A 16,333-nucleotide genomic window follows, 5' to 3' on the forward strand; every position below is an offset into this window, starting at 1 on the left:
CTACTCCCTCTTCTTCTTCCCTGTTTTAAGAAACTTTCGGTAACAAAATAGATAACATTTTGTGATGACAAATGCAGCAGTTGCCACACATGCTAGCAGGAACCCAATCACATCCAGAGAGTGGTACTGGTACCAGGTGAAGTTGTGGGCGGCTGGCCGCAGGTGCTTAGCTCCTTTGTGGCGCATGACAAACTCAATCCAGAAGACTGCTCTGTCAAGGGGCTTCATAGGCTGATCATGTTGAATGGTTGATAACCACATCACATTCTCTTTGTATCTGAAGAAAAATCAAATAGACCTCAGTTTATAGAATGAACTAGAAAAGATAAGTATGTCACATTTTCTTACAGATGGTAAAATTGAATGCTTCATACAGTGGAAGAAATACAGATTATTTCCCTCAGAGTTGATTAGAGACCTTAGCTTATGTAATACGATTTATAAAATGCATAGGATTTCAATCTATGAAAAAAGAAAATTGAAAAGAGAAGTATTTGTAACTTAAGGAATAAATGAATTAAATCCCAAAGGCCAGAAAAGAGAAAGGAAATACATATTTTGAGTGTTCAAAGTTTGAACTATCCAGTAAGGAGTTGGTAATAGATTCGGTGGATAGATTTTAAAATACTATTATAATCCAGAAATAGGAGACATATCCACGATGAGATTCAGGGACATGTCCAGGCAGTGCTGGTCAGGAGTTGATGTTGACATCATATTAGTGGAGTAATATTTAGAAGTGTGGAAGTGAAGTGCCTTGGTTTGAATCTTAACTCTGCTTGCTTTTTTCATTGTCAAATGGGATGTTAGGAATAGTATCTTTTCTGATTATCTGGAGGAATAATACATTGATTCTTAGGGGTATTCTTGGGCTTCCCTCATAGCTCAGTTGGTAAAGAGTCTGCCCTGGTTCGATTCCTGGGTCGGGAAGATCCTCTGGAGAAGGGATAGGCTACCCACTCCAGTATTGGACCCACTCCAGTATTCTTGGGCTCCCCATGTGGCTCAGCTGGTAAAGAATCTGCCTGCAAAGTGAGAGACCTGGGTTTGATCCCTGGGTTGGGAAGATCCCCTGGAGAGGGAAAGGCTACAGGGAGCCTGGAGTGTGAAATCAAGTGGGCTTTAGGAAGCATTACTATGAATAAATCTAGTGGAGATAATAGAATCTCAGCTGAACTATTTAAAATCCTAAAAGATGATGCTGTTAAAGTGCTGCACTCAATATGTCAACAGATTTGGGAAACTGAGCAGTGGCCACAGGACAGAAAAAGTCAGTTTTCATTCCAATTCCAAAGAAGGGAAATGCCAAAGAATGTTCAAACTACCACACAGCTGTGCTTGTTTCACATATTAGCAAGGTTATAACCAAAATCCAACTGAAGCTGGACTTCAGCAATGTGAACCAAGACTTCCAGATGTACAATCTGGGTTTAGAAAAGATAGAGGAACCAGAGATCAAATTGCCAACATTTGCTTTATCACGGAGAAAGCAAGTTAATTCCAGAAAAACATCTAGTTCTACTTAATTGACTACGCTAAAGGCTTTGACTGTGTGGATCACAACAAAATGTGCAAAATTCTTAAAGAGATGGGAGTACCAGACTACCTTACTATCTCCTAAGAAACCTGTATGCAGATCAGTAAGCAATAGTTAGAACCAGACATGGAAAAATGGACTACTTAAAAACTGGGATAGGAGTATCTCAAGGCTCTATATTGTCACCCTGCTTTTTTAACTTCTATGCTGAGAATACCATGTGAATTGACAGACTAGATGAATTACAAGCTGGAATCAAGATTGTCAGGAGAAACATCAACAACTTCATATATGCAGATGAGGTTACCACTCTAAGGGCAGAAAGAGAAGAGGAACTAAAGAGCCTCTTCATGAGGGTAAAAGAGGAGAGTGAAAAAGCTGATTTAAAACTCAACACTCAAGAAACTAAGATCATGGCACCAGGGCCCATCACTTCAAGGCAAATAGAAGGGGACAAAGTGAAAGCAGTGACTTAAAAAAGGCAGATTTTATTTTCTTGGGCTTCAAATTCACTGTGGATGGTGACTGCAACCACAAAATTAAAAGATGTTTGCTCCTTGGAAGAAAAGCTATGACAAACTTAGACAGCATTTTAAAAAGCAAAGACATCACTTTGCCAACAAAGGTCTGTGTAGTAAAAGCTATGGTTTTTCCATAGTCATGTACAAGTTGTGAGAGTTGGACCATAAAGAAGACTGAAGGCCAAAAAATTTATGTTTTTGAATTGTGGTGCTGGAGGAGACTCTTGAGAGTCCCTTGTACTGCAAGGAGATCAAGCCAGCCAATCTTAAAGGACATCAACCCTGAATATTCACTGGAAGGACTGATGCTGAAGCTGAAGCTTCAATACTTTGGCCACCTGATACGAAGGGCAGACTGATTAGAAAAGACCCTGATGCTAGGAAAGATTGAAGGCCTGTTCTGTAAAAAACACAGTGGAAGCACTGTGTTTTTGAGAAGAGGGCAGGGATTCAGAAATATTTTTGTAATACAATAGGGAAAGACTATAAAGAAGTGCAAAGTGCAAGTGTTAGTTGTTCAGTCATGTCTGACTCTGTGCGACCCCACCAACTGTAACCCCCCAGGCTCCTCTGTCCATGGAATTCTCCAGGCAAGAATATTGGAGTGGGCTGCTATCCACTTCTTCAGGGGATCTTCCTGACCCAGGGATTGAACCCAGGTCTCCTGCATTGCAAGCAGTTTCTTTACTTTCTGAGCTACCTGGAAAGTCCAAATGTAATGGGAATTTGAGATGAATTATGTCATGGTGATTTATTAAAATTAAACCATCTTAGAAGAATTTAAAACATTTGTGGATTTTACATGCTGAAAGAAAGTATGCAGATGAGTTTTCATAGCATTCATGGTTCCCTACTTTAGCTTTGTTCTCAGTTCTTCCTCTTCATCCTTGTTACCTTTGAGGGATTCTTCACAATCTAATAAGTTCCTTCAAAATTTATCCACCACCCTTGAGCCTTTGACAAACCTTTTCCCTACAACCATGTAAAAAACTTAAGGTGACACAGTAGGCTATTGTTGACTGTTTTCAAAACATTGAGCAAATCTTAATCCTCTGTTTTTATGTGACAACCCCTTGCTGCCTCTCATGTCTTCCCAAGAGGACTTCTCTAGAAATAGTATATAGTAATATATATACATATGTGCACATATACATATATATATATATATATATATATATACTCACGAAGGATTATTAATGACTTCGTTCAATGCATTAAGCAAATCTCTTGTTGATATTTTTTCGAAGTCCAATCTGACAGCTGTTCCCTTGGCCTTCATATGAGCGATGTTATCAGGTTGATCAGCAAACAAAGGAATGCCCACCATAGGGATTCCATGGTAGATGGCCTCGTAAATGCCATTGGTTCCACCATGAGTTATAAAGGCTTTGGTTTTTGGATGACCTAGGATTGAATGAATTTCAGTAAAATTATTAATTGAGTCTTAGAAATAAAATGAATACTAGAAGGCACTGAAAGAAACAGTGTATTTCAGATAACAGATGATTATACAAAGGAAAATTCATTTAAATTGCTATCAGAACTCTGAGCAAGAATCCACTAATTCTGCTGGAGAGGTTAAGTGAAGGCTTCCTTAAAAAAGAGCTTTGTCACTTGAACTTCATAAATTCAAGATTAGCAGGTAAACAAATTGGAAGAACATCTGGGTAAAAGAAACCGCATGAACAACAATCACATCAAAAAAAAAAAAAAAACAAACAGGGAGGGCATGTCAGAAATATAGTTTATAAAGAAATCTTGAAGACATTTAGTTTGATAGGAAGGGTGTCAAGTCCAAAGGAAGGGTAATACTAGTGGTCCTGGAACCCAAGGATGGAAAATCTATATTTTATCATAAATGTGTAATTTTTCAAGAAAAATGTGATACAAATGAAGTTATCTTTTAACAGGAACAGACTCACAGATTTAGAGAATGAATTCATTCTTATCAGGGGGGAAGTGTGGGGTGGGGAGGGACAGACGGGGATTTGGATTGACAGGTACACAATGCTATATTTAAAATAGGTAACCAACAAGACACTGTTATAAAATAAGATTATATATATATTTTTTTCCCGTTCCTCTTTTTATTTCTTTTTTAAAAAATTATTTATTTTAATTGGAGTTAATTATTTTACAATATTGTATTGGTTTTGCCATACATCAACATGAATCTGCCACAGGTATACACGTGTTCCCCATCCTGAACCCCCCTCCCTCCTCCCTCCCCATACCATCCCTCTGGGTCGTCTCAGTGCACCAGGCCCTAACCATCCAGTATCATGCATCGAACCTGGACTGGCGATTCATTTTGTATATGATATTATACATTTATTATAGAAAATAGAAAACTACTGGTAATAAAAGATGAGCTCTTATGTTTTAGTAGCATTTAAAATATCCCTATAGATTCCTTTGTTGTGCAGAAGCTTTTAATTTTAATTAGATCCCATTTGTTTATTTTTGCTTTTATTTCCAGTATTCTGGGAGGTGGGTCATAGAGGATCCTGCTGTGATTTATGTTGGAGAGTGTTTTGCTTATGTTCTCTTCTAGGAGTTTTGTAGTTTCTGGTCTTACGTTTAGATCTTTAATCCATTTTGAGTTTATTTTTGTATATGGTGTGGGAAAGTGTTCTAGTTTCATTCTTTTACAAGTGGTTGACCAGTTTTCCCAGTACCACTTTTTAAAGAGATTATCTTTACTCCATTGTATATTCTTGCCTCCTTTGTCAAAGATAAGGTGTCCATAGGTGTGTGGATTTATCTCTGGGCTTTCTATTTTGTTCCATTGATCTATATTTCTGTCCTTCTGCCAGTACCATACTGTCTTGATGACTGTGGCTTTGTAGTAGAGCCTGAAGTCAGGCATATTGATTCCTCTAGTTCCATTCTTCTTTCTCAAGATTGCTTTGGCTATTTGAGGCTTTTTGTATTTCCATACAAATTGTGAAATTATTTGTTCTAGCTCTGTGAAAAATACCGCTGGTAGCTTGATAGGGATTGCATTGAATCTGTAGATTGCTTTGGGTAGTAGACTCATTTTTACTATATTGATTCTTCCAATCCGTGAACATGGTATATTTCACCATCTATTAGTGTCCTCTTTGATTTCTTTCACCAGTGTTTTATAGTTTTCTATATATAGGTCTTTAGTTTCTTTAGGTAGATATACTCCTAAGTATTTTATTCTTTTTGTTGCAATGGTGAATGGAATTGTTTCCTTAATTTCTTTTTCTACTTTCTCATTATTAGTGTATAGGAATGCAAGGGATTTCTGTGTGTTGAAGGAAGGTGAAAAGACAGCCTTAGGAATGGAAGAAAATAATAGCAAATGAAGCAACTGACAAACAACTAATCTCAAAAATATACAAGCAACTCCTGCAGCTCAATTCCAGAAAAATAAACGACCCAATCAAAAAATGGGCCAAAGAACTAAATAGATATTTCTGCAAAAAAGACATACAGATGGCTAACAAACACATGAAAAAATGCTCAACATCACTCATTATTAGAGAAATGCAAATCAAAACCACAGTGAGGTACCATTTCACCCCAGTCAGAATGGCTGCGATCCAAAAGTCTACAAGCAATAAATGCTGTAGAGGGTGTGGAGAAAAGGGAACCCTCTTACACTGTTGGTAGGAATGCAAACTAGTACAACCACTGTGGAGAACAGTGTGGAGATTCCTTAAAAAACTGGAAATAGAACTGCCTTATGACCCAGCAATCCCACTGCTGGGCATACACACCAAGGAAACCAGAATTGAAAGAGATAAATGTACCCCAATGTTCATCGCAGCACTGTTTATAATAGCAAGGACATGGAAGCAACCTAGATGTCCATCAGCAGATGAATGGATAAGAAAGCTGTGGTACATATACACAATGGAGTATTACTCAGCCATTAAAAAGAATACATTTGAATCAGTTTTGATGAGATGGATGAAACTGGAGCTGATTATACAGAGTGAAGTAAGCCAGAAAGAAAAACACCAATACAGCATACTAACACATATATATGGAATTTAGAAAGATGGTAATGATAACCCTGTATGTGAGACAGCAGAAGAGATACAGATGTATGGAATAGTCTCTTGGACTCTGTGGGAGAGGGAGAGGGTGGGATGATTTGGAAGAATATTGAAACATGTATAATATCATATAAGAAATGAATTGCCAGTCTAGGTTCGATGCAGGATACAGGATACTTGGTGCTGGTGCACTGGGATGGCCCAGAGAGATAGTACTGGGAGGGAGGTGGGAGGGAGGTTCAGGATTGGGAACACATATACACCCATGGTGGATTCATGTTGATGTATGGCAAAACCAATACAGTATTGTAAAGTAAAATAAAGTAAAATAAAAGAATAAAAAATAAAATAAAATATCCCTATAGAGCAGACAAGTGTAAAGAGAGTGTTCAGAGACAGAACAACAATCCACAAAGTTATTTACAATTTCACTGTGAAAAGTAATTTCAGTTAAAATAAAGATATTTGATTTGGGCCATAAGATATTAATTGTGTGTAATGAAATGAGAATTTTTATATTTTCTTTTTTTTTTTTTTTTCTCCTAAGGCTGGAAATAACAATGAGGAAGTAACTTTTTCTTTTTGAGTTTTTCAATAGTAAATACTCAATAAGTTTGTTTCGTGTTGAAGCACTATCAGTCTGCTCAGCTGTTATTCTTGTTTTCAATATTTGTTCTACCAAGTCTCACCAAGAAGGTCGTTCTGGGGGATCCAGTCATACAGCCGAGTATTAGGTCCTAAGGTGTCCGGTTTTTTGCCACTGTATCTCCATAACACCTGTTAGAGTAAAGGAAATACCTTATTCCATAACTTAAATTTCACCGTTCTAGCATTAGAATTTTGTAGAGGTTTAAAGGCATCTAGATAAATGTCTTGTGTATGACAGATAAGGAAATAAGGATCAGAGATTTTAAGTAAAAACTACTAATGCATTGGCCTGAACAGGTATGCACACATTTTACATACTTAATTGTTATGTTAAATCAAGTATGGCTGACAATCAGATTTCACACATGATGCCATAGACAAATGAGATTTTCCTTGACAAATTTAACTATTTAAAAATTGTTAGATGGTCTTGATTCTATTGTCAAAATATTAGAGGCAAATTACTAATAATCTACACGTTTATTTTGAGATAAGTTGGAGCTATCATAAGAGTATATTTTTCTTATAGGATATATTTGTAATCAGATCTTTTAATTATTTAGGAGACCCATTAAATAGTTGACACTTTAAAATTACTATATATACCTTCTGTGGAATCTGGGCAAGGGCTGATGCAATTGTATTGGCTCTTTCTTCTGTCATGTTAGTGATCATTGACCCCAAAGTAAACACCACAATACCATTTTCTCCAGAGCTCTGGACAAACTCTTCCATTTCCTATAAAAAAGAATTTGCTCCATCACAAAAGAGCAACAACATAGCACACATTACTTAAAGGGTCCCTGCTGCTGCTGCTGCTAAGTTGCTTCAGTCGTGTCCGACTCTGTGTGACCCCATAGACAGCCACCCACCAGGCTCCCCCGTCCCTGGGATTCTCCAGGCAAGAACACTGAAGTGGGTTGCCATTTCTTTCTCCAATGCATGAAAGTGAAAAGTGAAAGTGAAGTCACTCAGTCGTGTCCCACTCTTCGCGACCCCACGGACTGCAGCTTACCAGGCTCCTCCATCCATGGGATTTTCCAGGGAAAGAAAATCTAATCTTTTGAAGAATTATTAGAGTAGTGGCTTTTTAAAAAGTGTAGTAAAATACACATAAGATAAATTTGCCATCTTAATCACTCCTAAACAATTCAGTCAAGTCAAGTCAAGTGTTAGTCAAGTGTTAGTCACTCAGTCATGTCTGACTGTGACCTCATGGACTGTATCCTGCCAGGTTCCTCTGTCCATGGAATTCTCCAGGCAAGAATACTGGAGTGGGTTGCCATTCCATTCTCCAAGGGGATCTTCCTGATCCAGGGATTGAACCCTGGATTGTCTCCTGCATTGCAGGCAGATTCTTTATCAGATGAGCTACCAGGGAATCCCTTATGGTTCAGTAGTGTTAAGAATATTCATGTTGTGCAACCAGTCTCCAGAAGTCTTCATCTTGAAAGACTGAAAGTCTGATCCCACTAAGAAACTCCATTTTCCTCCTTTTCCAGCCTCTGGCAAACTTCAGTCCTCTCTATGTTTCTACAAATTTGATTAGTCTAGATACCTTGTATAAGTTGAATTATTTAGTATTTGACTTTTTGGACTGTCTTATTTCATTTAAAGTTCACCCATGGTGTGCCATGTGTCATATTTACTTTTAATGGCTGAATAATGTTTTATTGTTTGTAAATACCACATTTTGTTTATGGATTTATCTGTTGACGGACACTTGAGTTGCTTCACTCCTTTGGCTCTAGTGGATAGTGCTCATGCTCATGGTGTGCAAATAACTCATTGGGATCCTCATTTCAATTATTTTTGGATATATGCCCAGAAGAGGAATTGCTGGATTATATGGACATTTATTTTTTGAGGAAACTCCGTAATGTTTTAAGTAATGGGTTTTTTTTTTTTTTTCCACCAGACCTAATTTCCGAGGTCCTTTGGAAGGAGATGTGTCATATGAGGTCAATCTTTTCTATTGTGTTTATTTGTGCACTTGTGTGTATGTACAAGCAAGAAATGAGATAGAGCCAGTACACAGTAGTGATGAGACTCTTTGCAATCCTAAGGACTGTAGCCCATCAGGCTTCTCTGTCCATGGGAATTCTCCAGGCCAGAATACTGGAGTGGTTTGCCATGCCCTCCTCCAAGGGGTCTTCCCAACCCAGGGACTGAACTCAGGTCTCCAGCATTGCAGGTGGATTCTTTACCATCTTAGCCAACAGTGATGAGGAGATGCTCTTAAACAATTGCTGTTTAGACTAAGACTACTCTTAGACTCAGACTCTTCATCTACAATATTATTAATTACTAACATAGATTCTTGGAAAAAAGCTATATTCCAGGATTTATCTCACCCTTATTTTTTATTATAGTTACACTAAATTGTTTTTTTCCATGCAGAATTATTTTAGCATAGTCATTCACATTTCATTTCCATGGCTATTAGCACTGAAAAAATATTATGATTAGAATTATGTCTGTCATTCTGTAGCTCTATAATCCTTATTTTAAACTTTGTCACAGTTTTCCTAACTTTCTATATACTACTTATCAGTGACAGTGAGGAGTCTGGCATTGTAGTTTGAAGTTTCTGTGAAACAGTCTGATGAGGACTATTTATAATCCAACAGTCTCATACTATGAGATCTTTTATAACCCAGATGTGTACTTGTGTACTCACATATTTGAATAACCTTATCACTGGTTTTGTTTACATATGACATCCTTTGCTATAAACTCATTTTGTGTAATTGATGTCACAGTAGGATGTGCTATGTGAAATGGCTTTGAGGGACCATCATCATCATTACCTCACTGAGTTTCCCAGGGAGTGAGTTTCCTTTTTCCACAGTGCGAGAAGCACCTCAGGGCTTTCTGCAGCAGAGATCTGGTCACTTTTTGAGTAGTCCCCATCAAACTAAACACAGTTCCTGGAGAAGCTGTATTCACTTGGAATTGTTTCATAATTATTTTGTCACTTTAAATAAATTTAAAATAAAAAGATCATACATCATGGTAAAGTGGACTTTATAAAAAAACTTACAGAAATTTTCTGAGATTCTAATAATGAATGGAAAAGTTAGGAGTTTGATGGAACAGTTTCTTTATATAATGAAATCTTCACAATCATTGACTTGGATTTAAATCTTGTTTTCAACTTAATAACAACAGCTACTATTAATTAGTTATCACTATCCTACTATTAATCTTTTCTTTTTTCTTATTCCTCTCCCCCTTCCCTCCCCTCCTACTAACACTATCATTGCTGCTGCTGCTGCTGCTGCTAAGTCGCTTCAGTCGTGTCCGACTCTGTGCGACCCCATAGATGGCAGCCCACCAGGCTCCGCCATCCCTGGGTATACTCTATCACTATCTCTATATTATGTATCTATGTATTATATATCACTATATAACAGTATCACTACTACTACTATAACACTAACACTATTCCTGAAATTAGAATGGGAAAATATTTTTTTTTTTTTTAATTTTACTTTACAATACTGTATTGGTTTTGCCATACATCAACATGAATCTGCCACGGGTGTAAAAATTAGGATTTGTTAGCACAGAACTTCACTAATCGCATCTCAGTCTTTGAATACTATGAAAGTTGCAAATGATTGGCAATTCACAGGGAGACTGAGCTTTACTTAAAAAAAAAATTTCAATTTAATTTTTTCACCAGCAAGGGGAAGACAAAAGGAACTCTTAAGAGATCACAAAGTAGTTAGCTAAAGATTGCTTCTTCCTATTTACGTCTTGAAAGTGAAAGTGAAGTCGCTCAGTCGTGTCCAACTCTTTTGAACTGTAGCCTACAAGGCTCCTCCCTTCATGGGATTCTCCAGGCAAGAGTACTGGAGTGGGTTGCCATTTCCTTCTCCAGGGGATCTTCCCAACCCAGGGATCGAACCCTGGTCTCCTGCATTCCAGGCAGACACTTTAACCTTTGAGCCACCAGGGAAATCCATTTATGTCTTAAGTCAATTTAAATGAGATCATATCAGTTTAAGACAGATTAGATTCTTGCTTACCTTCATAAGGAATTCTTTGTAATTTTAAAGTATGGGAAGTTTTCAGATTCAAGAGATGCAAATTATTTGCTCTTTAGGGTCTGTGCAGAATTTATGGTTCTTCTACATGCAGTTTATATTTTTCCTGTGCTCATTCTCTTAGCTATGATGTTGAAATGCACATTCCTAAAGGGAGCTTTACTGAGCTTTTCTTTAGCGTAGGTGTATACACAAAACAGTTGGCCTAATAAACGTAGTGATCTTTTTTAATCTGTAAATTGTAAAACCCTGGGACTGCAAATGAAGAATGGTTTAAATGTTGATATGATTTAAATGTTTAAATGTAGAAGTGATGAATTTGACTGTAAAAAACTGTTAAGTCATACGTTTATATTGTTGAAGAATGGTCTTTTTTAGCTAGAGCACTGGTGAAGAGCTGCAAATCCTTTGAAAAGAATTTTAGCATTTCATCTTGGTTATCTGATAGCCAAATCTAAAAAAAATTCTTAACATTAAAAACTTTTAAATTAAATGTTATAAATTATATTTTAACTTAAATTTTATTAAATGTGGTGATGGTGATGGTGGTGAAGTCGCTCAGTCATGTCCAACTCTTTGCGACCCCGTGGACTGTAACCTACTAGGCTTCTCCATCCATGGGATTCTCCAGGCAAGAATACTGGAGTGAATTGCCATTTCTTTCTCCAGGGGATCTTCCCGACCCAGGGATCGAACCCGAGTCTCCCGCATTGCAGGCAGACGCTTTAACCCATTTAATTACTTTTATTTTTTAACTAAAAAACTTACTTTTAAACAACTCCTTGGGATATATACTTCCTAGGACTTTGCTAGATTATATTGATGTAATCTTGATGCATTGGAAAACCAGTTTCCATTAGTTTAGAAATTAGATCCAAGTGACTGGTACACATTGGGTTATTGACAGTATGGAATAGCAACAAAATGAAAATGATTACTGTAGTTAATATTTCTTTCGACTCACTGAATAAGTGCCAGAGGCATTTGTTTCATACTAACAAATATTTTCCCCCACATCAATATGAAGTTGATTCTATTATAAGAATTAGTGTGGTCATATCTCTATGAATATCATAGTCTAGTTTTGCATCATTGTTGCCTGTAATTCACAACAAACTGCTAAATGGTGTCCCTTTCCACTCTTGCCCCTTTACAAAGCAACCCAGTGACTAAATCCTGTGTGTGATTTTTTTGGTAATGTGATCATCTCTCTCCTTCTTTTTACCTGTTTAGTTTTCTTCCTAATGCTCCTACTAGATGCTTCAGTTCAGTTCAGTTACTCAGTCCTGTCTGACTCTTTGTGACCCCACAGACTGTAGCATGCCAGGCCTCCCTGTCCATCACCAACTCCCAGAGTCCACCCAAACGCATGTCTATTGAGTCGGTGATGTCATCCAACCATCTCATCCTCTGTCATCCGCTTCTCCTCCTGCCCTCAATCTTTTCCAGCATCAGGGTCTTTTCAAATGAGTCAGCTCTCCGCATCAGGTGGCCAAAGTATTGGAGTTTCAACTTCAACATCAGTCCTTCCAATGAACATTCAGGACTTATTTCCTTTAGGATGGACTGGTTGGATCTCCTTGCAGTCCAAGGGACTCTCAAGAATCTTCTCCAACACCACAGTTCAAAAGCATCAATTCTTCAGTGCTCAGCTTTCTTTATAGTCCAACTCTCATATCTATACATGCTTACTGGAAAAACCATAGCCTTGACTAGACGGACCTTTGTTAACAAAGTAATGTCTCTTCTCTGCTTTTCAATATACTGTCTAGGCCAGTCATAACTTTTCTTCCAAGGAGTAAGCATCTTTTAATTTCATGGTTGCAGTCACCATCTGCAGTGATTTTGAAGCCCCCCCCACCCCAAAATAAAGTCTGCCACTGTTTCCCCATCTATTTCCCATGAAGTGATGGGACCAGATGCCATGATCTTAGTTTTCCGAATGTTGAGCTTTAAACCAACTTTTTACTCTCCTCTTTGACTCATCAAGAGGCTCTTTAGTTCTTCTTCCTTTCTTGCATAAGGGTGGTGTCACCTGCATATCTGAGGTTATTGATATTTCTCCCAGCAATCTTGATTCCAGCATGTGCTTCATCCAGCCCAGCATTTCTCATGATGTACTCTGCACATAAGTTAAATAAGCAGGGTGACAATATACAGCCTTGATGTACTCCTTTTCCTATCTGGAACCAGTCGGTTGTTTCTTGGTTACTTGTCTCTAACTCACCTCTCTGTCATCATCATCTGTCTCTTTACTCAGTCTCTTCACATTTCAACTAATCTTGGACTTCTTTGGTACTGTCATTAAAATACTACCAGCTTCCCTTTTGAGTCTTCCTCCATACCTGCCCTATCCCTTCTACTTATTCCTGAACATCCTTCAGATCTCAATCTTAATATCAGTGCTTCAGAGACACTTTCTATAATTCATGCTGGATGTTTCCTTATTATTGTGGTCTTCCCTTATAACAATTTTCACAAAATTTTTTTTTACTTATTGGTATTCAATGTTTCCAGCAGAGTGGCAGGTGGCAGAAGCTGTATCTACACCATTTCTCTGCATATTAGCACTTATTTCTAGAATATGCTAGTCATTTTAAAAATTATTCTTTTTATTTTATAATTCTTCTAAATATCATTCTTTATAATGTGCTGAATAATGAAGGTCATATTTTTACTGCCATATTCTCAAATTCTCCCACTGATCCCACTTTATTCTGTATTGCTACTGAAATTTAGATACTTATGTTGCTATGGAAATAAATAAATGAGTTTCTAATTGGCAAGTCACATTATCTAGCATCCCACATCTCTCTCATTGTAACTGAGCATTCTAAATAAAGAATGTAGGATTATTAGTATCAAAAATGCAATGTAAACAAAAGAAAATAAAAAGGAATAGGTAACCTTAGGCAGGGATTTGGCAGGTTTGCAGTGAAGGCCGCCAACAAATTCAAAATTTGGTAGTAGTGGGTGAGGAAATTGAAAATCCCAGTAGGTTCGAATGAGCCACATTTCAGCTTTTCCCATTGTCTCTGATAATGTAGTCTGTCTTCCTACAATGAAAAGCAAAAAAAAAAAAAAACAAGATTTAGATGAAATGATAATATTGTCATGTGAATACATTAGCTAATGTTTGGAAAGGAGCTTGGAAATGATATAGTCAAAGATATTTGAAAGTGTCTGTAATCTGGTAAAGCAAATAAACATGTACGTGTATAGTACTTGACTTCCCTGGTGGCTCAGTGGTAAAGAATCCACCTGTCAATGCAGGAGTCATGGGTTCAACTTCTGAGTTGGGAAAATACCCTGGAGAACGAAATGGCAACCCACTCAAGTATTCTTGCCTGGGGAGTCCCATGGACAGAGGAGCCTGGTATGCTGCAGTCCATGGGGTTGCAAACAGTTGGACCCAACTTAATGACTAAACAACAACAATGGCATATAATATCATATTGTATCATATCATATCATATCACACTATATAATACAACATAACATAACACAGAAGCTGAGGTACACAAATAGAAAAAAAAATTCTAAATGCTACCTAGATACTTGTGCTACAGATATTTGTGTATTTCAGTTTATCTGTCTTCTTTTATTGAGACATTTTATGAGGATTCTAGTGACTTTTTTTACATTAAAAAAGGAAGTTCAGTTATATGGATATATAACTGCTTGGAAACTACCTAAGTGCTTCAAATGTGTGGTTTATGACTTCCTGGAGTGTCTGGACAAGTAATGGGCATCAGGGTTATACCTTATTCTATAATTCAATATTTTTATATATTTATTAGATAATTTTATATTTTCATTTTGTCATTCCACTTATGAGACAAAGTTTTGTGACAGTATACAAATTCATTTTCCAAGGCACTAGGAAAGTTAGGACTTCACACTAACAATTAAAAACATGACTTACCTAGTACTTCACTGTAAAATTGATTCCATTTCTTCTCATTAAATGTCTGGAACCAAAAGTCAAAATAAAGTACATATATCATATTTTTTACCCTCTCCACGAATGTCATTTGATCACTTAATTCTGACATAATAACAGGTACGTAGGACGGTGGGAGTGAAAGGCCCCCACTATACTTTTCAATTGAAAAACCAGGAGAGAAGCGGAGACTGTACACTAAAGGCACTTTAAGTATCTCAGCTAGCAGCTCACCACAGGGTCCAATGGCATCTGCAAGAAGGACATCAAAGCTTGATTCCTGTAGTTTTGTTATAAGTTTCTTGTTTGAAACAGCTTCTTTACACATCTTCATGGCCACATCAGAATATTTCCAAAATAAACTTTGCAATGCTGAGAAATATGAAAAAAAAGAATCTTTTTCCATATATGTCCACTTATCAAGCAAATCCTTGAAGATATACTCAAAATCATCTTTAGTTAAAGAAACAGGGAAATTCTCAAATTTGATACCAAATTCTTTTCTGGTATTAATAAAAATGGAAGCTGAAGATGTCATAACAGTCACCTCATGACCCCTTGAGACCAGTTCATCAAGAATTGTCTTTATATTTATCCAATGACTATATTCCACTGGCCACACCAGCACCTTTCCGCAATTTCCAGAGTTGAAGTAGCAAGTCAGCTGTAGCAGCAGCAGAAACGAGAGCCATTTCATAGTCATCATATTCATATGCAGAACTTTTCAAAAATTACTGTATCCTTTTGCCACCGTTCATGTTTATATCCAAGGAGAAATTGATCAGGATGTTAAATTATAACTCTTATACCTCTAGTAGTGACTTTATATGAGCAGTCAGCAGTTGTGGAAAGCAAGTGAAATGGTAAAGTGTAGAATAGTTCATGTTTATACAATGTGTTTAATATTGTTTTCTCAATGCTGTCACACATCAAAAAAGCAAAGTCCTTCCACATACAGATCAATTGTATTGTGTAAGAGAGAAGACTAGTGTAAAAACAAAAGCAAATGAGAGTTTCTCCTATCTGCAGTCTCCTTGACATGGAATTAGAGATAAGGAGACAGCAACAAGATGGAAACTTAGGAATTTCTGACCCTTGTATACCTTACAAAAACAAATAAATGAACACTTATAAACTAATGTAATTTACTTTGGGAAAGTTCTGGACTACAATGAAGAAGTTTCAGAAGCTCTGCAGATTGCAAAACCTGAGGATGACTGTGCAGAAAAGCATGGAAAGATTTTACCTCCATTATCCTATCCTCTAGTTCAGAGGAACTTGGAACCAGCAGAGATTCCTTCAAAGGGATTTCATCCCATGGGGAAAAGGACAGCAAGAGAATCCTAGTAAGTCTCACCATCATAGACTTGTGCAGATTTTAGCTACTGAGGACTTCCACAGTCTTCACCAGCACTGATTCCATTTGACAGAGCTGCTCAGAGTCCTTGCTTTCGGATCTTTCCTGAGGCTGAAAATGTCACTATGGTGAGACCTGACCTTGTGGCCCCATCACTCCTGTACCCTGCTTGCCATGGATGAGATGTCATAGTGCTTTGACTTCTACGAGATTGGAACTGTTGCTCTGTGCCTTGCCCCCTGGT

General features: G+C 37.3%; 1 protein-coding gene across 1 annotated transcript; it reads right to left on the reverse strand.

Moving 5' to 3' along the window:
- On the reverse strand, positions 1-15,477 carry LOC128049693 (UDP-glucuronosyltransferase 2B31-like). Its single transcript, XM_052641999.1, has 6 exons — positions 14,715-15,477; positions 13,697-13,845; positions 7,344-7,475; positions 6,779-6,866; positions 3,243-3,462; positions 1-277 (listed from the first exon to the last, which is right to left on the reverse strand). The coding sequence occupies exons 1-6, from the start codon at positions 15,442-15,444 to the stop codon at positions 1-3; spliced, it is 1,596 nt and encodes a 531-aa protein (XP_052497959.1). The 5' UTR covers positions 15,445-15,477.
- Positions 15,478-16,333: the final 856 nt, after the last annotated feature.

This window comes from Budorcas taxicolor, chromosome 6 (genome assembly GCF_023091745.1).
Source record: "Budorcas taxicolor isolate Tak-1 chromosome 6, Takin1.1, whole genome shotgun sequence".
Classification (NCBI taxonomy): Eukaryota; Metazoa; Chordata; class Mammalia; order Artiodactyla; family Bovidae; genus Budorcas; species Budorcas taxicolor.